This window comes from Lynx rufus, unplaced genomic scaffold, assembly GCF_022079265.1.
Source record: "Lynx rufus isolate CCGP_SWC_20201006 ecotype Redwood Valley unplaced genomic scaffold, mLynRuf1.p SCAF_3, whole genome shotgun sequence".
Lineage (NCBI taxonomy): Eukaryota > Metazoa > Chordata > Mammalia > Carnivora > Felidae > Lynx > Lynx rufus.
Window position 1 is genome coordinate 8,380,788 of NW_025814845.1, and position 23,315 is coordinate 8,404,102.

The 23,315-nt window shown below is 45.0% G+C and overlaps 1 protein-coding gene across 1 annotated transcript in view; it reads left to right on the plus strand.

The window, feature by feature from the left end:
* The window catches only part of CC2D2A (coiled-coil and C2 domain containing 2A), a 148,744-nt gene that overhangs the window by 88,272 nt on the left and 37,157 nt on the right, over positions 1-23,315 (plus strand). The window contains exons 17-25 of the mRNA XM_047090984.1: positions 5,051-5,207; positions 7,907-8,054; positions 11,174-11,312; positions 12,994-13,197; positions 14,750-14,842; positions 16,138-16,229; positions 19,280-19,447; positions 22,527-22,632; positions 22,823-22,932. Of these exons, the coding sequence (XP_046946940.1) occupies positions 5,051-5,207; positions 7,907-8,054; positions 11,174-11,312; positions 12,994-13,197; positions 14,750-14,842; positions 16,138-16,229; positions 19,280-19,447; positions 22,527-22,632; positions 22,823-22,932 (1,217 nt within the window). The remainder of the gene's footprint in view (positions 1-5,050; positions 5,208-7,906; positions 8,055-11,173; positions 11,313-12,993; positions 13,198-14,749; positions 14,843-16,137; positions 16,230-19,279; positions 19,448-22,526; positions 22,633-22,822; positions 22,933-23,315) is intronic.

Consider the following 23,315-nt stretch of genomic DNA (forward strand, 5'->3'; position numbering starts at 1 on the left):
GGAGCATTTGGAATTCTGAAGAAGTGGAAAGTAAGAGAGTCACAAGGTCAGAGACACAGGTTGAATCAAATATTAAACTAAATACTGCAGTCATGTCACTTTCTGAAGTGTTTTACTGTCGTAAATGGTATTTTCTGACTACTTATCCTTTCTACTCCCTCAACTTGGAGTAATATCAGGACTTTGTTAATTCCTGATTTTTTAAAAACATTTTAGCCTTAATGTATTTCACTTTTCACCTCCTTGCCTTTGGGGATATAGATGATTTCATTACAAATATGGAATATGCCATAAAATTCCTATAAATCCCCAGCAACTTATTGTCTCCTTTGAAAAACATTAAAGTATCTTGAAGAGACAGATCTTACCAGTTTAAGTAAGAAATTCTTATGTCATAAACTTTACTAAAATCAGTTGACCAGTGAGATTTAACAAGATGCTTGAGAAGTGTAATTATGTTTGTGAAAGAGCTTTGTAAACCATAAAGTACTATAAAAATGCAGGTGCTCATTGTCAATTGTATGCCCAGAGGAAGAAGAATAAACACTCATTGAGCTCATAAGTAGGGAATAGACTTTTCATCCATGTCAGCTAAACTTCAGCACCGCCTTTCTAGGGAGCCTTAAATAACATCTTTGTTTTACAATGAAAGCAAAAAGCGGGGAAGGCCATGCTCTAGGTCAGGAAGCTACTGTCAATGTCAGGATTCAGACCCAGATCTGTTGGAACACAACGCTACCCTGTCCTGTCCACCACACTGCCCTCTGCAGGTTGCGAGAGGAGTGACAGTCAGGTGTGGAGTAAATTAAGACTGAGAAAATCTGAGAGCCATGGTACACCCAGGTCTACCAGCTGTTCAGAGACGAAAACCATTTCATTCCATGGATTTATCATGTAATGCTTTGTTTCTGGGGGCTCCTGGCTGGTTCCGTCGGTGAAGCATGCAACTCTTGATCTCGAGGTCCTGAGTTTGAACCCCACATTGGGCAAAGAGTTTACTTAATAATAATAATAATAACAATAACAATAATAAGGGCGCCTGGATGGCTCAGTCGGTTAAGCGTCCGACTTTAGCTTGGTCATGACCTCATGGTTCATGAGTTTGGGCCCTGCATCAGGCTCTGTGCTGACAGCTCAGAGCCTGTAGCCTGCTTTGGATTCTGTGTCTCCCTCTCTCTCTCTGCCCCTCTCCCACTCATGCTCTGTCTCTCTCTGTCTCTCAAAAATAAATGAAATGTTAAAATAATAATAATAATAATGCCTTACTTCTATTTAGAGTTAGCATGCTCCCTTCTAAATACATTAACTCCCAAATGGAAGGTACTGGACATTCCAAGAGAAATCAGGCAAGACCCCTATCCTCAGGAATCTCCACATCCAGTAAGACATATAATGCATAAACAAGGAATTTCGATAGAGTGGATAAGTGTTTCTGTAGGCAAAACACAGGGTAGGGCGGCGGCACATAAGTGGGTGTCAGTGGGCCAGTGGCCACTCCCCGCATGTCTCACTTGGTGCCCAGTACACGTGGGCACCTTACAGAGAGTTAAAGCACCCGCACTGAAGTGAGCGGGGCATACCTTTCTTGCAGAGACAGCCAACCTCTTGAGAGTTCCGAGCAACCAAGAATTCTGAGACAGGAATAGTTCAGTCTTGTGATCACAGTTGCACACGCTGAGGTGATGCTTTAAGCTCTGATTATAGACATTGTCTTTATGATACTTCATTTTGTGTTTGATTTTTTTCATTCAGATTTAAGATTTTTTTTAATATTTATTCATATTTGAGAGAGAGAGAGAGAGAAACAGAGTACAAGTGGGGAAGGGTATGAGAGACAGGGAGAACACCAAAGCAGGCCGTCTCTGAGCTGTCAGCACAGAGCCTGACGCGGGACTCGAACCCACAGACCACGAGATCATGACCTGAGCCAAAGTCAGATGCTCACCCGACTAAGCCACCCAGGCATCCCCTCATTCAGATTTTAAATACTCTTTCAATCATTGTTTCTCACCAATTTGTCTAAACTTTACTATATATAATATATATTATATATTATATATATTATATATATACATACATATACATATATATGTATGTATGTATATACATGTATATACATATACATATATAATATATATTAATATGTATAATATAAACTTTAATACATTTTCTGGTTCATGGTTTTGGTTGTAAAAGAATTCTTAATTATTTGATCACCTTTCTGACTGTCCCTGGCCCATAAGGAAAATATAGCAAAACAAGGTATGAGTTTTGCAGTGAGACAGTTGTGGATTCAAATTCCAGCTTTTTGAATTACTGCATGAGTGGCTAGGGGAGTTTCTCCTCTTGGAGCTTCAAATCCATCATCCAGAATTGTTGGGTCTGTTAGCTTGCTTAATCTTCACCACAAACCGTCCTTCATAGGAATGTGCTAAAGATTGAAGAAAATACCAGGTCCAAAGTCCATACCGGGCTTCGTACAAACAGATGTCTCAAAGTTTTGGCAAAGAACAAAAAGTTTCTAAAAGGAAAGAAAATCTAACATTTTCTCAAGCTGAAACTTTATTCTAGTGAGTCCATAATTTAATAGGTCAACCAAGGTCTCCTGTGCAAGAAAAAACAATCTGTAATATTGAGCTCTGTAATATTACAAATCCACAGGCTCTTATGCAAGGTTGAGACAAGCAATAAATGGCACCCCTTTTCCCATTAGACCTCTAAACCAATAAAAATACAGAGAAAAAGTGGCTTTTTGAAACGTATAAAAAGGGAGAAGGGTCATCTATAAGTTAATAGAGCCTTGAGGGACTTATCAATCAGTTGCACTGTATAGAATATATTTTGATCCTGATTCAAACGAAGTTTTACAGTAATTTTTGGAAACTCTGAAGGAAATTTGAAACTTACTAATATTTGACATTACTAAGAAACTATTGTGATAATAGTATTATAACTATGCTTTTTAATATCATTATCTTTTAGAGACACATATTGAAATATTTACAGATGAAATGATGTCTGGGTTCCAAATATTGGTGGAGACAGAAGGGATGAGAGTATAGATGAAACCAGATTAGTCAGTCATAAGCTAATGGTATTTGAAGTCAGGTGATGGTTTAGGTTCATGGTATACTATTCCTTTGGGTTTTATGTTTGACATTTTCCATAAAAGATTTTTTTTTATTTTTTTATGTTTATTTATTTTTGAGAGAGACAGACAGAATGTGATCAGGGGAGGGGGAGAGAGAGAGGGAGACACAGGACCCAAAGCAGGCTCCAGGCTCTGAGCTATCAGCACAGAGCCCGATGCAGGGCTCAAATGCAAAATCATGACCTGAGCCGAAGTCGGACACCCAAGCGACTGACCCACCCAGGCGCCCCTATAAAAGATATTTTTAAAAGAGACCAAAACATCATCTTTTTACTAATAAAGATGAATTTGGAGAATGTGGCTTACTCATGGGCTTCCTGCTTGCCCTGAATTAGGTGAACTTGGCCACTCCACACAGGTAAGTTCTGACTATCACAGGTCTCTTAGGGCACCCAGCCTGCTAGAAGAGCTCACAGCAGGGACGCCTGGGTGGCTCAGATGGTTATGCTTCCAACTTTGGCTCAGGTCATGATCTCACGGTGTGTGAGTTCAAGCCCTGAATCAGGCTGTCTGTTAGCACAGAGCCAGCTTCAGATCTTCTGTCTCCCTCTCTCTCTCTCTGCCCCTCCCTTGCTTTCTCCTCTCTCTCTCTCTCTCTCTCTCTCAAAAGTAAATAAACATTTTTTTTAATAAAAAAAAAAAAGAATAGCTCACAGTGGTATTAAGTCTGGGGTCCTGAGTTCAGTTCTTATGTAGTGTTTGTCTTTGTCCTTGCCCCAGTAGGCCCTCCAAGCTCAGTCAGCCATGTGGCAAATGCAAGCTGGTGGATACCAGGGAGATGGGGCCAGGATGGCAGCCTGGCACAAAATCATCCTCATCTTCATCCTCGGAAAGAATTCGTATCATACGTCTTGTAAGGGGAGGGGGTGAGTGGAGGGGGTCCAGAGGGTCCGTAGTGTCATCTTTGTGCATTCCATCGGCAAGTGGGAAGTCTACTGCACAAGTCTATTGCAATAGCGGGACTCTATTGCACAAGAAGAATATGAAGATCTAATTAGTAAAAGTGAAAGGAGTGGAATCGGCATTTTAGAGAAACGTGTACCAGCCACAGGGACCTCTTGGAAGGAAAGAATAAAACAGGAAAGAAGCCAGCAGAACTGTGGGTATCTTGTCATCTTCTTCCACAAAAGAGAAATGACCCAAGGATACAAGAGAAATTTGATCCAATGGCACAAAGGCTCCTCTTGAAGCTGCATTGTACATTCATAATCAGTGGTTGCCTTGAGACTGGATTCTTCGTCTCATAGTGACGGCATTACAATGAGACACACCACAGTAACTAGAGCCACCGTTGGTCTAGTTTGCTCCTGCTTGGGAGAAGGTCTGAGAAGGAGCTGGTACGGTTTCAGCAGCTAACAAATAAAATGAGCTCTTGAAGGGAAGAATCTGAAAGATGTACTAAATAGTAGATTTGAACCTGATACTCTAGAGTACATCTAGGTATGATACTTCTCCTGTTGACCTTGAAGTTGGTGTAAATAATAAATCATCTGGTGGCATGTCCGCTTTATCTCACCCAATCCACCTGATGACATCACTTTCTGAAATAACATAAGCCAGGAAAAGGAAGGAGCCCATCCCCCCAGATAACCTGAGTATCAGTTTGAAATGGAAACAATTATGGTAGACTGCTACTTTGATTAACCCCTCTCTCTACCCCCCTCTCTCTCTCTCTACTTTCTTGTCTGGAAAGTAGGCCAGACAAGAGGACAGGATGTCAACAACTTGGCCACAAATACAGTGCAATTTAGTCTCCGTGGGAACCAGAACACAACTCAGCTTTTCCACTCAGAAATGGGTGTTCTGGGCTAGAACAGTGATTAACATAGATAAATGGACTAAACTCTGGGAGTGAGCACACTCTTACTATTTTTGTCTGTTTCTCTTCCTCGACTTCAGGTATACGAAACAGTTGGACACAGTGGCACCACTTTGCTGGCAGAAGTGTTTCTGCCTATTCCTGAAACGACCATTGTCACTGGAAGGGCTCCCATTGAAGAAGTGGAGTTTAGCAGTAACCAGCATGTGACCCTGGACCACGAGGGTGTTGGAAGCGGTACGGAAAGCTCATTATCCTCAGTGGCTCACGGTTTTACTGTCAGATTTGAACATAACTTTTTTTTTTCGTTTTCAAACAACCAGGTAATTATAAAACTGCTTTCAGAAATTCAAATTAAAATGATGATATACAATTTTTTGCAGTCATTTTTTATACCGTTGGTGGTCAATAAATTCATAAAACTATGCAAGTATAAAGGAGTTCGACAATGTGAATCAGGACCTTTAAAATGCCTTTGATACCTTAATTTCTTCTTCTAGGAATCTTTTCTTAGAAAATAATTTGAAATGAGGACAAAGTTTTGTGTATATAAGATATATATCCAGGTATTATTTATAAGGCTGAAAAGGTTTTAAAAACTTAAATATTATAATAGGGAGATTATTAGTTAATATTCTCTCTATTATCCCCTATAATTGTAATTACATATACAATGGACCTTCTCACTCTGTCTACCATGTTTCTTAACCTCTCTAATGTATTTGCTTATCCTTTTCTTTCACTGCTGTATTCTGTGACACTTCTTTAAATCTGTCTTCCAAATCCTGAATTCACTCTTTGGCTGTGTCTAATCATTGAAACTCATCACTGAGTTTTTCATTGTAATTATTGGATTGTTCACCTCCAGAAATTCTATTTTGTTCTTTTCCAGTCTGTCTGGTCAGTTCTGATAATGTTTGTCCTTTCCTCAGACTCTCAACCATTTCATTGTTTTATTCCTTCATTACTTCATTTATTTTTAAAAACATATTACAAATACTTTTTTAACGTTCTGTAGCTGATCATTTCAGTACCGATCTGCTTATTGGTCTGATTCTGTTGCTTCTTATTCATGGTGGCTTGTTTCTTCGTGTCTCGTGATTTTTTATTGTGAGCACATACTTGGAAATTTATCTGCAAGAATTCTTTGGGACTCAAATCCAATCATCAACCTAAAAGTCTGGAGACCTAGGGGTGTCTGGGTGGCTCAGCTGGTTAAGCGTCTGACTTCAGCTCAGGTCATAAACTCAGTTTGTGAGTTCAAGTCCAGCGTCAGGCTCTGTGCTGACAGCTCAGAGCCTGCAGACTGCTGCGGATTCTGTGTCTCCCTCTCTCTCTGCACCTTCCCAGCTCATGCTCTGTCTTTCTGTCTCACTCTCCAGAATAAATAAACATTAAAAAAAAAAATTTAAATAAAATAAAAGTCTGGGACCTAGGCTTTAGTTCCCATTCTCACACTGATAAGCTCTGTGACCCTAGTAATTATGTAATCTCTTTAAATATCTTCTTCATTCATAAAATGAATCTAAGGATACCCCCTTTAATGTCTTTTGGGGTTATTTTGAAGATTAAAGTGGATGTTCAATATAGAGGAAAGATCTCTGAAAAAAACACAAAGGTGCTATTACAGTGTAATAGTGGTACTATTTTGTGCTAATAATATTAACTGTAAGTCCAGGGCATGAAGGCACTATTTTTTTTTTAATGTTTATTTATTTATTGTTGAGAAAGAGAGAGAGAAAGAGAGGAGCACAAGTGAAGGAGGGGCAGAGAGAGAGAGAGAGAGAGAGAGAATCTGAAGCAGGCTCCAGGCTCTGAGCTGTCAGCACAGAGCCTGATGTGGGGTTCAAACCCACGAACTATGAGATCATGACCTGAGCCAAAGTTGGATGCTCAACTGACTGAGCCACCCAGGCACCCCTAAGTCACTATTTTTAGTGCTTGAAAATCTTTTCTTCTTTTATTTGATTAAACAAACTGCCCCGAGGATTTTTATCATTAATTTCCAATGGGTAGAAGCCAAATCGGTAAGTGAGGCTTACTGTTGCCGCAGTAGCTTAGGAATAGCTAACGTTTGTTGAGTGGTCCAAGCACTAAGTGATCTGCATGTAAGACCCCACTTAACACAAGGCTCCTTATTCGGGTGCACTCCCTCCCTAGGGCACTTGACTTGTTCCTTCTGCCACAAATGTTCTTTCCCAAGAAATTGTCTCACTTCCTTACTTTCTTCTAGCGTTTACTCAAAAGTCCCCTCTTGTGGAGCCCCTCCTTACCACCCCATGTAAAAGTTCAGCCCTTTCCCACCCACCCCCAAATACACATTGTCTGTATACACTCCCTAATTTACGGTCTCTTCACACTTCTCACTCTCTAACAAACCATACATTCCTCCCATTTCTCTTATTTACTGCCTGTCTCCCCTGCTGGAATAGTAACTCCTTGAGAACAGGGATTCTCATCAGTTTTGTGTCTTTACTGCCATCTGCGGCGCCTAGAATAGTCCCTGGAGCCAAGCAGAAGCTCAAATTAGTATCCACTGGATGAGTGAATAAATGGATGTCTTCACAGGAATCTTTTTTAGGAGGTATTATTGTTATCCCTATTTTATGTATAAAGAAACTAAGGCTCCGAGAAGTTAGGTCATCTGTTTGTGGTCACACAGCTGTTAAGGGGCAGAACCAGAATATGCACCCAATGGTCCCACTCCAAAGTGCCTCATTCATTGTCACCTCTACACCCTGCTGTCAGAGAGAGAACCAAGAGGCCTATTCTGCGCATCATTGCCTGAAGAATTTCAGTGCCGCTGCTGTGAATTATGTGTTCTGTCCTGCCAGCCCTATCCTCTCTGTTCCGTTCGTCTACTGTCTGCTTTCTCACCAAGACTGGGCTCACTCCCTTTTTCTAAACAGCGTCTGTGTAATCTGGTGTCTCCCTAGGAATGCCCTTCTCGTTTGAAGCTGATGGTAGCAATCAACTGATTCTCATGACCTCGGGGAAAGTGTCCAACAGCGTGGCATGGGCCATTGGAGAAAACGGGATCCCTTTGATTCCTCCACTGTCACAGCAGAACATCGGATTTAGAAGGTGATGTGTGTCTATAATAAATTGATGAGTAATGTCTTTGCATTAATGATATCCGGGGGGTGGGTGGGAAGCTTGCAATATCACATTCTTTCTCTTTTTTCTCATGTGCTAGTAATTTCATGGTTTTTTATGGTACTTGAGGTAAAGATTAAAATATTAATAGCCTAATAAATATTAGATGTTTAGCAGTGCCAGAAACAGCAAAAAGCATTTTGCCTTGTTTAATCTCTCCGGTAACTCTGTGAAGTATTCTTTTCTTCATTCTTCATTCTTCAAGTATTCTTTTTCTTCATTTTATAGACGGGGGGAAATGCAGAGCCTATGATTGCGTATAGGTGGTCCTCAGTGTGAATGATGATTGTTATAGAACCTTCTGGTTATATAAAGGTCCCTATTGTCAGTTCTTTCCCTTGATTGCTAGATCCTTAGGCACTGTGTACCTCACCTACTTACCCCTAGGCAGGCCCCACCTCCTTGTGGTTGGTCCCTGTCCAGGCAGCCTGGACTATGGGGGCCAGGTGGCCTGGGTTCGAGTCTGGCTTCTGTCCTGCCCCAACAGATGGGTCTTGAGTTCATCTTTAACCATTCTGGGCCCCCATTGCCTCCACCATAAAATACAAGGACTTGGGGCACCTGGGTGGCTCAGTTGGTTGAGTATGAGACTTGGACTCAGGTCATGATCTCGAGGTTTGTGAGTTCAAGCCCTGCATCGGGCTCTCTGCTCTCAGTGTGGAGCCCACTTGCAGATCTTCCGACCCCCTCTCTCTCTGCCCCTCACCTGCTGTGCTCCCGCTCTCAAAAATAATAAGCACTTAAAAATAATAATAATAATAAATAAAAGGACTTATCCTGATCATCAAGAAGACAGTTTGTAAGTCACAGACTGTCATTTTCGACATGAGGGGAAACAGAGCGGGCCAGGCTCCGCTCCCTTTCTGCCTTCTCTGTCCCGATTCCGATGTTCCTGTGATGAGAACAAGGAACATCTGGTCAGCACCTCCTCAGTCAGGAGATGGGCGGTCACGTCCAGTGGAGGCCTCGAGCCTCGGCATTCTGTCCTCATTCCACTGAGTTCCACACCCGGGACAAAAGCTCCCACTCTCAGGAGAGGAGGTAAAACACAATGTGAGCGGCAAGAGACACAGCTCCATTAACAAAGCCCTGACGCAAAGGTGCTGAGAGCGCTGGCCTCCTGGGAATTCAGTCGTGTCCCAATCCGTTGTGCGTCCGTTTTTTCCTCTTGTATTTTGGCCTCAGCTACGAGGGGTCCCCAGGTGAGTGGGAAGTGAGGCTCTCAGGGCACCCTGAACCGAATGCGCAGGCTCCTTCTCACTGGCCCAGATCCAGGGACTCGGGACACTTCTACGCCCTGGGCAGGGTTGTAGGGATACTTCTTTTTCTTTTTTTGGTTTTTTTTTTTAATTTTTTTTTCAACGTTTTTTATTTATTTTGGGGACAGAGAGAGACAGAGCATGAACGGGGGAGGGGCAGAGAGAGAGGGAGACACAGAATCGGAAACAGGCTCCAGGCTCCGAGCCATCAGCCCAGAGCCTGACGCGGGGCTCGAACTCACGGACCGCGAGATCGTGACCTGGCTGAAGTCGGACGCTTAACCGACTGCGCCACCCAGGCGCCCCTTTCTTTTTTTGGTTTTATTGAGATATAACTGACACATGGCATGAGTTTAAGGTGTACCATGTAATGATTTGATAAGTGGATATATTGTGAAATAATCACAGTAAGTCTACCTTACATCGATCACCACACGTAGCTGCAAGTTGTGCTTTCCTTGCCGTGAGAACTTTTAAGATCTGCTCTCTTAGCCGTCTGTAAATGTGCAGCGAAGTACTGTTAACTGTGCATCAGATCTCTGGAACGTCTTTATCGTATAACGAGAACTCTGGACTTTTTGACCGCCTTTGGCCACCGCCTCTCCCGCCCCACCTCTGGCCACCACCAGCCCGTTCTCTGTTTCTACAAGTTTTGTTTTGGTTTTGGGTTTTGGTTTTGATTCCAGATAGGAGTGAGATCCCACCTTATCTGCCTCGCTCTGTCTGACTTATCTCACCCAGCACAACGCCCTCGAGCTCTGTCCATGTCGTTGCAAATGGCCGGATTCCTCCTTTTTTATGGTGAGGGACATACCACGTTTTCTCTATCCACTCACCCACTGAGGGGCACTTCAGTTGTTTTCCTGTCTTGGCTCTCGTAAATCATGTTGTAATAATCATGGGGGTGCCGACACCCCTTTAGGACAGCGATTTTGTGCCCTTCAGGTGTATGCTCAGAAGCGGAATTGCTGGATCATGTGACAGTTCTGCTTCTAATTTCTTGCGGAGCCTCCGGACTGTTTTCCAGTGTTCGCACCAATTTACATTGCCACCAACGGTGCACGGGGGTTCCCTTTTCTCCACATCCCCGCCAACACTTACTAGTTCTTGTGTTCTTTATTTTAGCCATTCTAACAGGTGCGAGGTGGTATCTCACTGTGGTTTTGATTTGCATTTCCCTGATGACAAGTGAGGTTGAGCATCTTTTCACGTGTCTATTGGCCATCTGGATGTCCTCTTTGGAGAAGCGTCTATTGTGGTCCTCTGCCCATGTTTTAATTAGATTATTTGGGTTATTGCTACTGAGTTATGAGTTCCATATATACTTGAAACATTAATCCCTTATCAGATGTGTGGTGTGCAAGTATTTTCGTCTACCATTCACTCTTCTCTACTGTCCCTGAAACGTGTATTTTTTAATGTTTATTTATTTTTTTGAGACAGAGACAGAGTGAGCAGGGGGAGGGGAAGAGAGAGAGAATCCCAAGCAGGCTCCACACTGTCAGCACAGAGCCCGATGTGGGGCTTCAACTCTTGAGTCATGAGATCGTGACCTGAGCCAAAATCAAGAGTCAGACGCTTAACCGACCGAGCCACCCAGGCACCCCCCAAAACATATTTAATAGCAGTCATCGAGCAAAGAAAAACGGCAAAACTCCTTCCTTATGATCAGATTTTCTCCCTTAGACATAACAGCCTCCTTAGGCAGTGCCGTCCCTGGGATTTTGCAGGCCTGAGGCACAGTGCTCTGTGAAAAAGCCCATCTCACGGCATTAACTTCTTTTCCAGTGCTTTGAAGAGAGCAGATGCCATCTCATCCATCGGCACATCGGGACTGACAGACTTGAAAAAGTTGGCCAAGTGGGCAGCAGAGTCCAAGCTCGACCCGAATGACCCCAACAATGCCCCTTTGATGCAGCTAATCTCGGTAACGTGGCACCATCGTGCGCACACTGCCTTTCTCCACTTGCTGTGCCAATAATAGACACGACTCGACCCTTTACACGCATTTTCTTTCGCACTGTGTTCTCCAGTGCGATAGTGTTTAAGAACACGAGTGCCGGGTTGAATGACAGGTTTAAAGGCCGGCTTTGCCCCTGCCTGGCTGTGTGATCAGGGCGAGCACTCATGAGTCTAAGCACTGTGACACCCTCGCAGTGTGGCCATGACGACGTGCAACGCCTCATCTCAGCAGTTAGCGGGGCACACAATCGGTGTGCAACAAATATTAGCTGTTGTTACGGTGTTGCTGTTCCTCTTACCGCTAACCTCTGTAAAACCCTAACGAAAGGCCTTGTTTGGCCCCTCCCCTGGAAAGGCACCTGAGTATGGGTGCTCAGAGTCACCTGCTCAAGGTCACACGGCCAGTAAGGACGCGGATCCAAGACCATTTCAGAGCGCGTGCCCGTTCAGCACACCTGGTGGGGCCTTTTAAGAAATGGTGGTTTTGTTCGTTTATTTTCCCATTTGATGATTAATTAGATTATCGTTTAGATTTCTTTTAAGTATGTATGAGATAAATTGCTTGCGTCTATCATAACATTCGAAATTCTTTCTTCAGTGAGTTTATAAATAAAATGGAACATTAGTCAGTAGATGATTCTCCTTGGTAGCAGATACAATTGTTTTTGCTCCCAAGTTCATAATTCCCACAAAAATATAATAAACAAGTAGATGATCCGGAAAGTGACCACAGCAACACGTTCTGTAATCATGTTCACTAGTGGGAGTTCATCAGCAGGGTAACTGTAACCAGGATAACATTTTTATTTCTGTCATTTTCATTTCTGTCCTAGACTTTCCAAGGTAAGTCTCAAAGCAAGCTTGGGTTTATTCTGACGTTCGCCTTTATAAGTTTTCCTTCCAACTCAATGATACTTCTTAGTGTGACTAAGAGAAGTATTAGGAAGAATAGATCACATTACCTAGAGCATAGTCTGTTCCATAAAGAGGTTTCTTTTTTTTAAAATTTTTTTTTCAACATTTTTTTATTTATTTTTGGGACAGAGAGAGACAGAGCATGAACGGGGGAGGGGCAGAGAGAGAGGGAGACACAGAATCGGAAACAGGCTCCAGGCTCCGAGCCATCAGCCCAGAGCCTGACGCGGGGCTCGAACTCACGGACCGCGAGATCGTGACCTGGCTGAAGTCGGACGCTTAACCGACTGCGCCACCCAGGCGCCCCTACAGCATATATTTTAAATTCACGTATTCGATTTTATGGTAACACTGTGTATATATGCAACCTTATTTCCTGCAGGCACCTAGTAATACACTGATATAACTCTCCCATTTTTCACTCTGTATATTTACATAACACCTATGGGGGGAGCAGGCGTACCCAAAAAAATGAACTTTATGATTTTTTTTTTTTTTTTTTTTTTTTGGAAAAACGAGTTGCGGTACTTTTTATAGCCAGGACATGAATATAATGGCACCTGCCTCGTGACTATTAGATTTCAACATATGTCGTCCTTAAACGCGGGATGTTTCAAGTCTCCCCGTCTAAGACTCTTAAGCTTCCATTCCCAAACCGAGAGCTCGGGGCTGGGTTTCTTGAGATGCGATCTGCCTGCCATCCAAAGCTGTGCCTCTTCTGTTTTCCATAGGTTGCTACTAGCGGGGAATCCTACGTCCCTGATTTCTTTCGACTGGAACAGCTGCAGCAAGAATTTAACTTTGTTTCAGATGAGGAGTTAAATAGATCCAAACGATTCCGGCTTCTTTGTCTTAGAAGCCAAGAGGTGCCAGAATTCCGAAATTACAAGCAAATTCCAGCATATGACCGGGAAATTATGGAAAAGGTATTCCAGGTAAGAAATTGCCATGGAGGAGTTAATACAGCGATAAAATATGTCTGTGCCATTTGGCTTGTACTGTGATGAGTGTATCTTCTTGCTGTCGTGTTCTCCGTAGCGATGTTGGTTTCTCGTTTCGAACGCTTCACATAACTTTTCCATTATTTTTTTTTACACTTAATGTTTAAGTAGTCTCTTTGCCCAATATAAGGACATATAAACTAAGAGACATTAGAATCGTAAGTCTGAAAACTATCTGACGTGTTAATATGGGAAATTATCCTGCCACGTTATAACTGTCAGTAATTCAATGCCATTTTAATCCATTAAATATTTAGGAAGCCCGGTAAACACTGCGGGGGGCGGGGGGAGCCCCTGGGGTCTCAGGTGGGCGGGGCGGCACGGAGGCGGGGCTGGGCACAGGCTTGGCTGTGGAGGGGTCCCTGGCAGGTGGGAAGCCTTTGAGGAACTACAGGTGAAAGGCCAGTGTAGGCCGGACAGGCCAGCGAAAGCCTGACGGGCAAGTTAGTGTTTGCTGAGGTAAATGGGGAGTCATTAGAAATGGAGCCCAGTATGATTTTTTATGCAGAAACTATAGAAACTATTGGAGAATATTTTTGATGACTTGGTTCTTCTTTGTATTAGTTGGGACTCATGGTGGTAAGTGATAAAAAGCCAATTGAAGCTACCTTGGGCACCGAGAAAGTTTATTGGATGATGAAATGCCAAAATGGGTTAAATATCTAAGGGGGCGTGAATGGCAGGAGTTCACGTGTGCCTCAAGGACACCCGGATCCAGAACCTGAACACTCGCCAGGACGCAGTTCCGTCCTGCCTGGGCTTCCCTTGGTCCTCGTTGTGGGCAGATTCTCTACTTGGCTGCATGGTCACCGGCATCATCCAAGCTCACATCTAGTGGCTTCAGCCAGCAGAGAGAGATGTGTCCTTTTGTCCCAAGCTTAAAAATCTTGGGAAGAGCTGGCTTGAGTTGCCCAGGCTGGGTTAGGAGCGACCCTGGATATTGAGCTGTGGCCAGAGGACTAAAGCAGAACATGGCAGCTCCCCGGCCCCCCGGAAATTTTATTGACAGAGCAAAGCACAGCAGCCTAAGACAGAGCTAACCCACCCACCACTCTCCTCCAGGGAGGCAACCCAAATCAGCTGCAGCCAGAGGCTACTTACTACTTTTGCCATCGCTCTACTTAAAATAGAAAAGACAAAAATGTAAGCAGACGCTTCGGCTAAGTTGCTTGGGTGAGCTGAGCTTCTGGAGTCTCTCTGTTATCTCTGTATCTCTGTGTCTTCCTACATGAACATCCTGAGTTGTAATTGCTCTACAGAGTTATCTTCTACTTCTAAGGCAGTTCAACCAACTGATTCCAAAACCGGCATACTGCGTCAAAGATCAATTTTGAAACCAATTGTGAAGAGGAAGGTGGAAGACACATTTAGAACCATAATTTATTACTTAAACCACATGGGATAAATTCTGTCGTCTCAAGAAGGGCATGGGGGGGGAGGGGTACTAGTACTTTAAAATCATAAAACTATTCCTTTTTCATCTTAGGACTATGAGAAACGGTTACGAGACAGAAATGTAATTGAAACCAAGGACCACATAGATCCCCATAGGGCCATGGTAGCCAAGTACCTCCAACAGGTAAGGAAAATCATTTTACAGAGTCCCCACCGGGGGAACATAGCCAGCACCCTAGGACTGGGGGGAGAGTGGTTTTTATTCTGCCGAGTTATCTATGGGATACTTAACTGTCACTTATTTGCTCATAATTACAGATAAGAAATTAATTTGAACATGTGAAACACTAGGATGTATCTCAGCTTATTATCAGTGGTTATCTTACGTGGAGTATGAGTACAGGGGACACAATTTCTAAGTCGTGATTTTTCTCATATTTGAATGTTTGCATATCACCTTTGTAATGAAAAAGTTTTATGAGCCACGTACTAACTGCCCTAATGCACTAAAAACTTGAAATACCCGTTTGCCCTTCCTACGTTTAGTAAATGTAACTTGTAGGAAATGCTACAGCCACTACACTATGTTTTTCCCATCCAGTTGATACCCTGCAGCTCCTTATAAAAAAACAACTTATGACATTTCAGAGGCCCTCTATTTGAAGAATAATTAGAGGGGCGTCTGGGTGGCTCGGTTGAGCGTATGACTCTTGATTTCGGTTCGGGTCATGATCTCGTGGTTCGTGGGTTCGAGCCCTGCTTTGGGCTCTGCGCCGACAGCACAGAGCCTGCTTGGGATTCTCTCCCCCTCTCTCTGCCCCGTTTGCACTCTCTCTTTCAAAATAAATAAACTTTAAAAAAAATAAAGAATAATTAGAAAGTAAACCAGTCTAAGGGTGCCTGAGTGGCTCAGTCAGTTAAGCATCTGACTCCTGGTTTCAGCTCAGGTCACGATCCCAAGGCCGTGGAATCAAGCCCCACGTCTGGCTCAGTGCTGAGTGTGGAGCCTGCTTGGGATTCTCCCTCTCTGTCTCCCTCACTCTCACTCTCTCTCTCCCCTCTGCTGCCCCTCCCCCTGTTTGCACTCTCTCTCTAAAAACAAATTAAAAAAAAAAAAAAAGTAAATCAATCTGAATAGAGGAAGAACTCCAGAATCTGAAATGTGTGTGCTTCAAGATCGGTCCTATTTTTTGCAATTATTCATTCATTCTGAAAAATTCCACTGTCATCCACCAGGAAATTTCCCAGGTCCCAAGAATAGAGCAGTGAGCAACACAGAAACCCCTGTGCCTTAGGGAGCTTACACTAACAAGCAAAGCGGGGTGATTTATAGGGGAAGAGACCAGCGCTGGGGAGGAAAGGGCAAGTGTGCTGGGACAACTGAGGTGACATCGGGTGAACACTCAAAGGGGTTTAGGGAGTGACCTGTGAAGTCTATGTGACAGGAACATTTTAAATAAAACACACGTTTGTCCTCAGGTTAGAGAATCAGTGATCAATCGTTTCCTAATTGCAAAACACCATTTTCTTCTTTCGGATTTGATAGTAGAAGAAGAAGTTCCCAATATCAGGTAAAAGCAAACAAATCTTTCGTTTCTTATAAAAATTACTTTTATTGTATTATATGAAAATTTTCACGTAAATAGAGAATTCTTATCCTTGCATGCGCTTGGGCCCCCAGTATTGCTGGGAACCAGTAAAACGTGATCGATGCCTCATGGTTACCTTAGTTGGGGGGGTCTTGTTAAGTCGCATGAGATGCTCTCCATCATTGCCCAGTAGACACCATCTCACCTCCCAAGTCCACTTCACAGCCTTTGCCAGTTCCTTGCTGCCATCAGACCACGTCTGACGGCATTGCCCTCCCGCCCATGCTCCTGCCCTCCACCTCCCCTCGTCACACTGCCCCTCACTCCCCCACACTGGACAGAGGGGGTGGCCGGGAACGAGCACTGCGGCCCCAGGTCGGGGGCTGGGGGGAGGCAGAGAGCTGCTGTGTGTTTGGTGAGGGGACAGGGGCAACAGGGACAATGGAGATTTACATAGAAGTTGGGGATTGACTGCATTTGCTTGATTGATTTCCCTATTACTTAGAATAATCCTTGCATGTTCTCGACTCAAAGTGGAAGCATAAAAGATGAAAAATAACTTTCTATACGGGTGGTCTTGTGTACCCCACTAACTTCCTGACCCTTTCTGTGATTAAATCTCTTGGTCTCCTAAAAAGGTGATCTCCTATCATGCACTTCGTCTCCACCACCAAGCTGGGAAGGAGACAAAAAATGTCTATGCATGGCAGTCCCTTTCTTGGACTTGGCCTCCGTCCATGTACAGAAGGAAGGGCTGTACCCACACAAATTCATGCAAACCCTCCCTCTTCGTTCCAGGCCCAGAGTCCAGTCACTGTATTTTTTCAGTCATGAAACTTACACTTTAGAATAGATGATGATATTTCTTGCTGGTTTTCCATTTCATTTGTTTCTTTTTTCTTTTTCTGCTTTACTTTCTGCATTAAGTTCTGAAGGCTCAGGGTATGTTCTTTCTTCTTTTAATTTTGGTCTGTTCTTAGTGTTAAACTAAGATGTTTCTATATTTAATGGTCCAGGCCGCCAAGATGTTCCCATGCTGACTCCTGGGAGGGCAGCCAAGTGTCCTGAGAAAAGGGGAGAAGTTTCGACAAAGGGAAAGGATGTGCCACGTTAGGACCCCCTGGCAAAGGTGTCCCTCTGAGGTCCCCAAGTTTGGGTTAGGTGGGTGTCCTGGCAGACTGATTAATAAGACAGGTTTCAGTGGCAAGAACATGAACCTTGAGGGCATTATGCTAAGTGAGATAAATCAGACAAAGACAAATACTGTATGATCTCACTTCTATGTGGAATCTAAAGAAGCCAAACTCCTAAACACAGAGTAGAACGAGGGTTACCAGTGGCTAGGGGTTGGGAGAATCGGGGAGATGCTGCTGGAGGCTTACAGACTCGCAGCTGGCAGATAAAAAAGCTCCGGAGATCTGAGGCACAGCAGGTGAATATAGTCAGTACTGTATCATAAACTTCAAAGTTACTAAGTGTCTAGATCTTAATTGTTCTCCCCACAAAAAAGAAATGATAATTATGTGACGTTCTAGAGGTGTTAGCTAACACCACGGTGGCAGTCATATCCCAGTATCTAAATGTATCTATGCCTGGAATTTAGTCGTTCGTTCGATGTCAACTATATCTCAGTAAAAATAAATTAACAACACTAAAATGTAGATAACAAGTCACACACAGAAAAAGTTTTACGGTATCACTGTCCTCACACTCTCTCTCTTTTTTTTTTTTTTGGATGGGGGAAAGATAGCTATTTTTCATACTTTTACATTATGTTAACGTGATGGGTCTGCTCTTGTTTTAAGTGAGTTAGAGATAAATATATGTAAGTATTTTTAAAAGAGGAAGAAGCTGGCTGTTTAGTCAGAGTGACCAGAGTTGGAACCCCAGTTCTCCCCCTGGGAGCCTTCAGCAAATCCTGTCACCTGTCACCTCCCAGAAGCCTCCGGTTACTTCATATGAGAACTGGGGTAAAGGTTCTACTTGTCACGATTAGAAATATTCTGTGTATGGCACCTCGCACTCTGCTTGATCATAGAAGGTGCTGGTAAACAGCAGTTGCTCTGTGAGACAGAAGATCCTGGGAACAAGCAGGAGCCCCTCGGGAGCCATCCCCCCCACCCAACTCCAAGGCTGGCATGTGCCCCTTGGAAAGAGGCCGCTGGTCAACCGGGGGAGGCAGAGAAGCGAGAGCCGGCTCTGTGCAGCTGGCCTTGTCCCCCGGCGCTGGGCACGGTAATGTCAGCTTGCGGATACAAAGTCACCTCTGTGCTTCTGTTCAGCCTCCGGGCCGGCATAGAATTACCTGCTTCGTGGCCCTTTCTCCCACCACGATTCCCCGACAGTGCTTGTGTCCTCCCGGAAGTGTTTACGGGATTCTGCCTCAGTGAGAGGGAAGGGATGAGGGGGCTCCTCCTGCCCTTGCCCTTCCACTGCCATCGTGCCACGGTCATCTTCCCAGCAGCCACCATTTTAGGGCGTCCAGCAAGTGCTAGACCAGGGCAGGGGTGCTCTGCATACACCCCCTCACTTTATCCTCTCTGCAACCCCAGAAGGGAGGTATGATTATCCCCATTTTACAGATGACGAAACAGAGACGTAAAGAGGTGAGGAAATTTGCCCAAGGTCAAAGAGCAGACCCAGGAGTCCCCCCGGGAAGTGCCCTGGGGCTCAGGAGAGGGAGCACCCCTTCCTGCCGTGTGGCTGGGCCCCTGGGGCGAGGAGAGCAGGAGAGCACCTGCACAGTTGAGGGGGAGGGACCCGAGAGGAGCAAGGCAGAGCACGAGGCGGGAGGGGCCCGAGCACACTTTTCTTCCTCTGATCGGTAGCAGCTGAAATCTGTCTTAGTGATCCACCCCGGAGGCTCTCCCCGGTCTCGGGAGAATTCCTTGGCGATTTCCACCCTCCTTAAACAGACAAAAGAGTTTTTCAGGGGCCTTTGAGGGACCTAGGGGGAGAGTTTGGGAAGCTGTCTCACAACTTTCCAGATCTTTCTTTTCCTTAGAGTCCTAATCCTGTTCTGTAATCATTAGCATTTTGGGGCTAAGCCTTTTCAAGCTGGCAGAACAAAAGCGACCACTGAGGCCAAGGAGAAAAGGCCGGAAGAAGGTGACGGCCCAGAACCTGTCCGACGGAGACATAAAGGTGCTGGTGAACATTATCCGGGCGTATGACATTCCTGTGAGGAAGCCGACAGCAAGGTGAGAGCCGTCCAGACAGCCCTGGGATGGAGAGGACAGGGTCCCCGCCGAGTGGTTCACTTCTCTATAGCACGTCCGTTCCCACCTTTAACGCAGTCGCTGTTCTGTCCGGGGATGGGGGGAGGTCTTCCGGAAGCCAAAGCCCTGTGGGTTGCAAGTCATAGACCAACTCAGTCAATTTAGGCTCAAGAGGGGATTTATTGTGTCTCAAAGAACTCAAGGTTAAGAGGCACAGCTGGGGAGCCTGGGTGGCTCAGTCTGTTAAGCGTCCGACTTCAGCTCAGGTCATGATCTCAGTCTGTAAGTTTGAGCCCCGCATCAGACTCTGTGCTGACAGCTCAGAGCCTGGAGCCTGCTTCGGATTCTGTGTCTCGTTCTCTCTCTGCCCCTCCCCTGCTCATACTCTGTCTCCCTCTGTCTCAAAAATAAATAAAAAACATTGAAAGAAATTTTTTTTTAAAAAGAGACACAGTGGACCGCAAAGATTGGGGTGGCTCTTCTGAGGCCCCGTGGTCTCTGTTGCTCACTTCCTTCTGTGGGTTTGCTTTATTCTTCTCCCTGTGAGGGAAGCCATCCATTCAGCCAGGGTACCGTCCACAAGCATCAGCTTCTCAGGAGAGAAGCTGAGGGTTCTAACTTGTGTCAGGTGTTGACCCATGGTCTAATCACCTATATAACCAGAGAGGCAGGGTCCCCAGGCCCAGCCCTGAAGGTGGGGAACAGTTCTCAGAGAAGCGGGTGTGAGCAGGGCAGATACCCGAAAGGTGTTATGTCCTAGGTTCCGGACATACACCCTCGGAGCATAAAAATGTGACTTCCCCTTAATCTGCTCTGAGAAATGAGGGATGCCTGCTGTGTTCCACGACACTGGGGCACAGGGCTACCCCTCAACCAGAGTAAGGTGAGCCTGAGTTTCTTATCCCCTTAGAGAACAGAGATGAGCAAGAATTAAAAAAAGAAAGAGTGGCTCCGGAGCTCGGGGGGTGAGAGCACTGGTCTCGTGAAGTAAGAAGGAGCCAGAGTTAAAACTTGGATCTGCCGATGCACCTGCCGGCGTAAGGAGGGAGGCTGCGCTTTCTTGCCCATTCGTCGGGTTCCAGACATTACGCTAAGCCTCTTTCCTGTGTATTATGTCACTTGCTTCTCGCTGCGATTGCCGTCTCCGTTTTAAGACAGGGCAAATGTCTGGGTGGCTTGTCCAGGGTCATCGAGCTCGGTCTGATCCACAGAACACCGTTCTGGCCTGTGGCATTTTCTTTCCTCCCCAGGGTCTTCCCGTGAAATTGATCCCCCATCCAGTCTTTTGCCCTATTGTTTTACTAAGTCTTCCACCCATCACAGAACATCTGACGTCACCCACTGTTCCCAGCATTTGGTCACTAGTAAGTGTACATTCCAGCTCTTGACTCTCTGAGGAGCCACAGCCCAACCCCTTCACCTTGATTACGTCACGGCTCAACCGTGGGGAGTAAAGCTGTCTTTTAAAATAACGTACAGGTGTTTCTCTTATCTTTGTCTCTATAGAATTTTTTTTTTTAATTTTCTTAAGTTTCTTTATCTGAGAGAAAGAGAGAGAGGGCAGGGGAGAGGCAGCGCAGAGCCTGACACAGGGGCTTGAACTCAGAAACCGTGAGATCGTGACCCGAGCCGGAACCAAGAGTCAGACACATAACTGACTGAGCCACCCAGGCGCCCCTCTACAGAATACCTTTTAAGTGTTAAACCATTTCATTCAAATTACAAGGAAGCTTAGTTGATCCTCTGTGCTCTACATTTCAGTGTAGGCTCATCCAGACAGCTCAGATACCAACTCGTGCATTAAGCCCGCCTGAATCTTGACCCTCTACCCTTGCATCCAACTGAATAGGATTTTTTCTTCTTCATCCCCCTCTCTGTACTCTGATGGCTCGCGCCCATCCCGATGGGCTAATGAGTATCCCGCTGTATTGTGATTATTTCTTTACGTGTCTACCGGCCATTTTAGTTGGAGCCGCAGTGTGTCTGATTTGTCTTTGCAGCTCCAGAGTCCAACACAGGGCCTCAAATACAGTGGGCACTTCACAGATGTTTCTGTAATGCTGCAATCGATGGCGTTCCAGAAAGAAAAAGGGTTTCTCTGGCAGCTGTTGTGTTAAATAATCTACTCTTATTGTCTCATGGTTTGTCCGAAACTCTTATCTGGGAAAAGGTTAGACGGTTTGGTAGAAAGAGACAATTTCTACTTTGCCTGGTAATGAATATGAAATACTTGGTAAGTCATAAACTTCAGTACAAATATGCAGGTGCGTTGTTAGGATGAGGGGAGTGGTGGCTGGGAGAGACCCTCCGGAGGTGACCTTCGTTTCTTTTTGTTAAGAATCCCAAAAGGGATGGGGCGCCCGGGTGGCTCAGTCGGTTAAGCGCCAGACTTTGGCTCAGGTCACAACCTCACAGTTCATGGGTTCGAGCCCTGTGTCGGGCTCTGTGCTGACAACTCGGAGCCTGGAGCCTGCTTCAGAGTCTGTGTCTCCCTCTCTCTCTCTGCCCCTTCTTGGCTCACACTCTGTCTCTCTCTGTCTCTCAAAAGTAAATAAACATTAAAAAAAAATAAAAAAAAGAATCCCCAAAGGGAAAGAGGGCAAGACCCATAGATCCTAACTCTAGCTAGGAATCTCTGAGCTCTCTTTCCCAGAGAGGCATGGCAGGGCCTGGAGAGAGGGTCTTACTGAGGATAGGTAGCTCGAGGTTACTGGAGAGGGTCACAGAGAATGCAGTGGGAGGGGAACTGGACGAGATGGGGCAGACTGGCCAGGGAGCTGAAGGTTCGGCCACTCAGTTCCCAGACGAACTGAGGCTCTCTCTTGTTGGGGGAACAGATTTCTCACTAGGGCACCCCCTGGGAGAGGAGTGGGTGGAGAGGACCCTTTTCTCCATTCCGGCCAAACATGCAGGCCTAGCGGTGGAAGAAGCTTTCTGAGGTGTCAACGAACTTAAGAAAATGTCTGTCACCAGAGCCATACGTCTTTGGAGAAGCCACCTTGCTGAGTATCTCATTAGACCTTTCTTGTCATTAATTTCTGTCATACATTTTCCCTCCTAGCAAATTCCAGCAGCCATCAAGGTCTTCAAGGACTTTCAGCGAAAAGCATGCTGCCTCCCCACCCACACACAGCCCAACCCACAGTGCTGACTACCCCCTCGGCCAGGTGAAATACCTCAATTCTGGATTTCTGCTTAGAAGCTTGCCCCTTAATAATTGCCTACAAACTTTATCATCTCTTTTCCGCTTCATTTTCTTTGGAAACATACTCTTTGGTAAACATATTCTACCTCTGCTAAGAACAAAATAATTCAGCTAATTGTTCTAGACTCTCATGATCCGCTCTTGTGTTTAAGGTTTTAGTACGTCCTTTTGTAGAAGTTTCTTTTCAACGAACGATTTGCCACACAACTACAGCTGAAGGACCAAACCCCAGCTGGAATGAAGAACTTGAACTTCCATTTAGGTGAGCATATTTTCTTCTTTAGGGAACTATAGGATATTTTGAAGAAATGTGAGTAAAATGGAGCCCCGGGGGGAAAAGGCCACAGTGAAAGGTTCTACAGGAGCCTGACACTGAGTCCCATTCTGTTGCTCTTGTACCACAGGGGACTCCGACCAAGACTAAAATGGGAAAACGTCCAACTTTTGAAACTCGGGTTCATTGTTGGGACACGCCCATGCCTCTCCAGGCTCTGGCTTTTTGTAGCCCTAAGTTTCCCATTCCCTTGACCGCCTGGCCACTACACTGCTTTTCCTTTGTTCCTCGTCTCCCTGACTCTGGAAGCTTCAAATAACCTCTCTAGTCTGGCACTCCCTATTTTCCAGAATTACGCTTTCTTCCTCGCC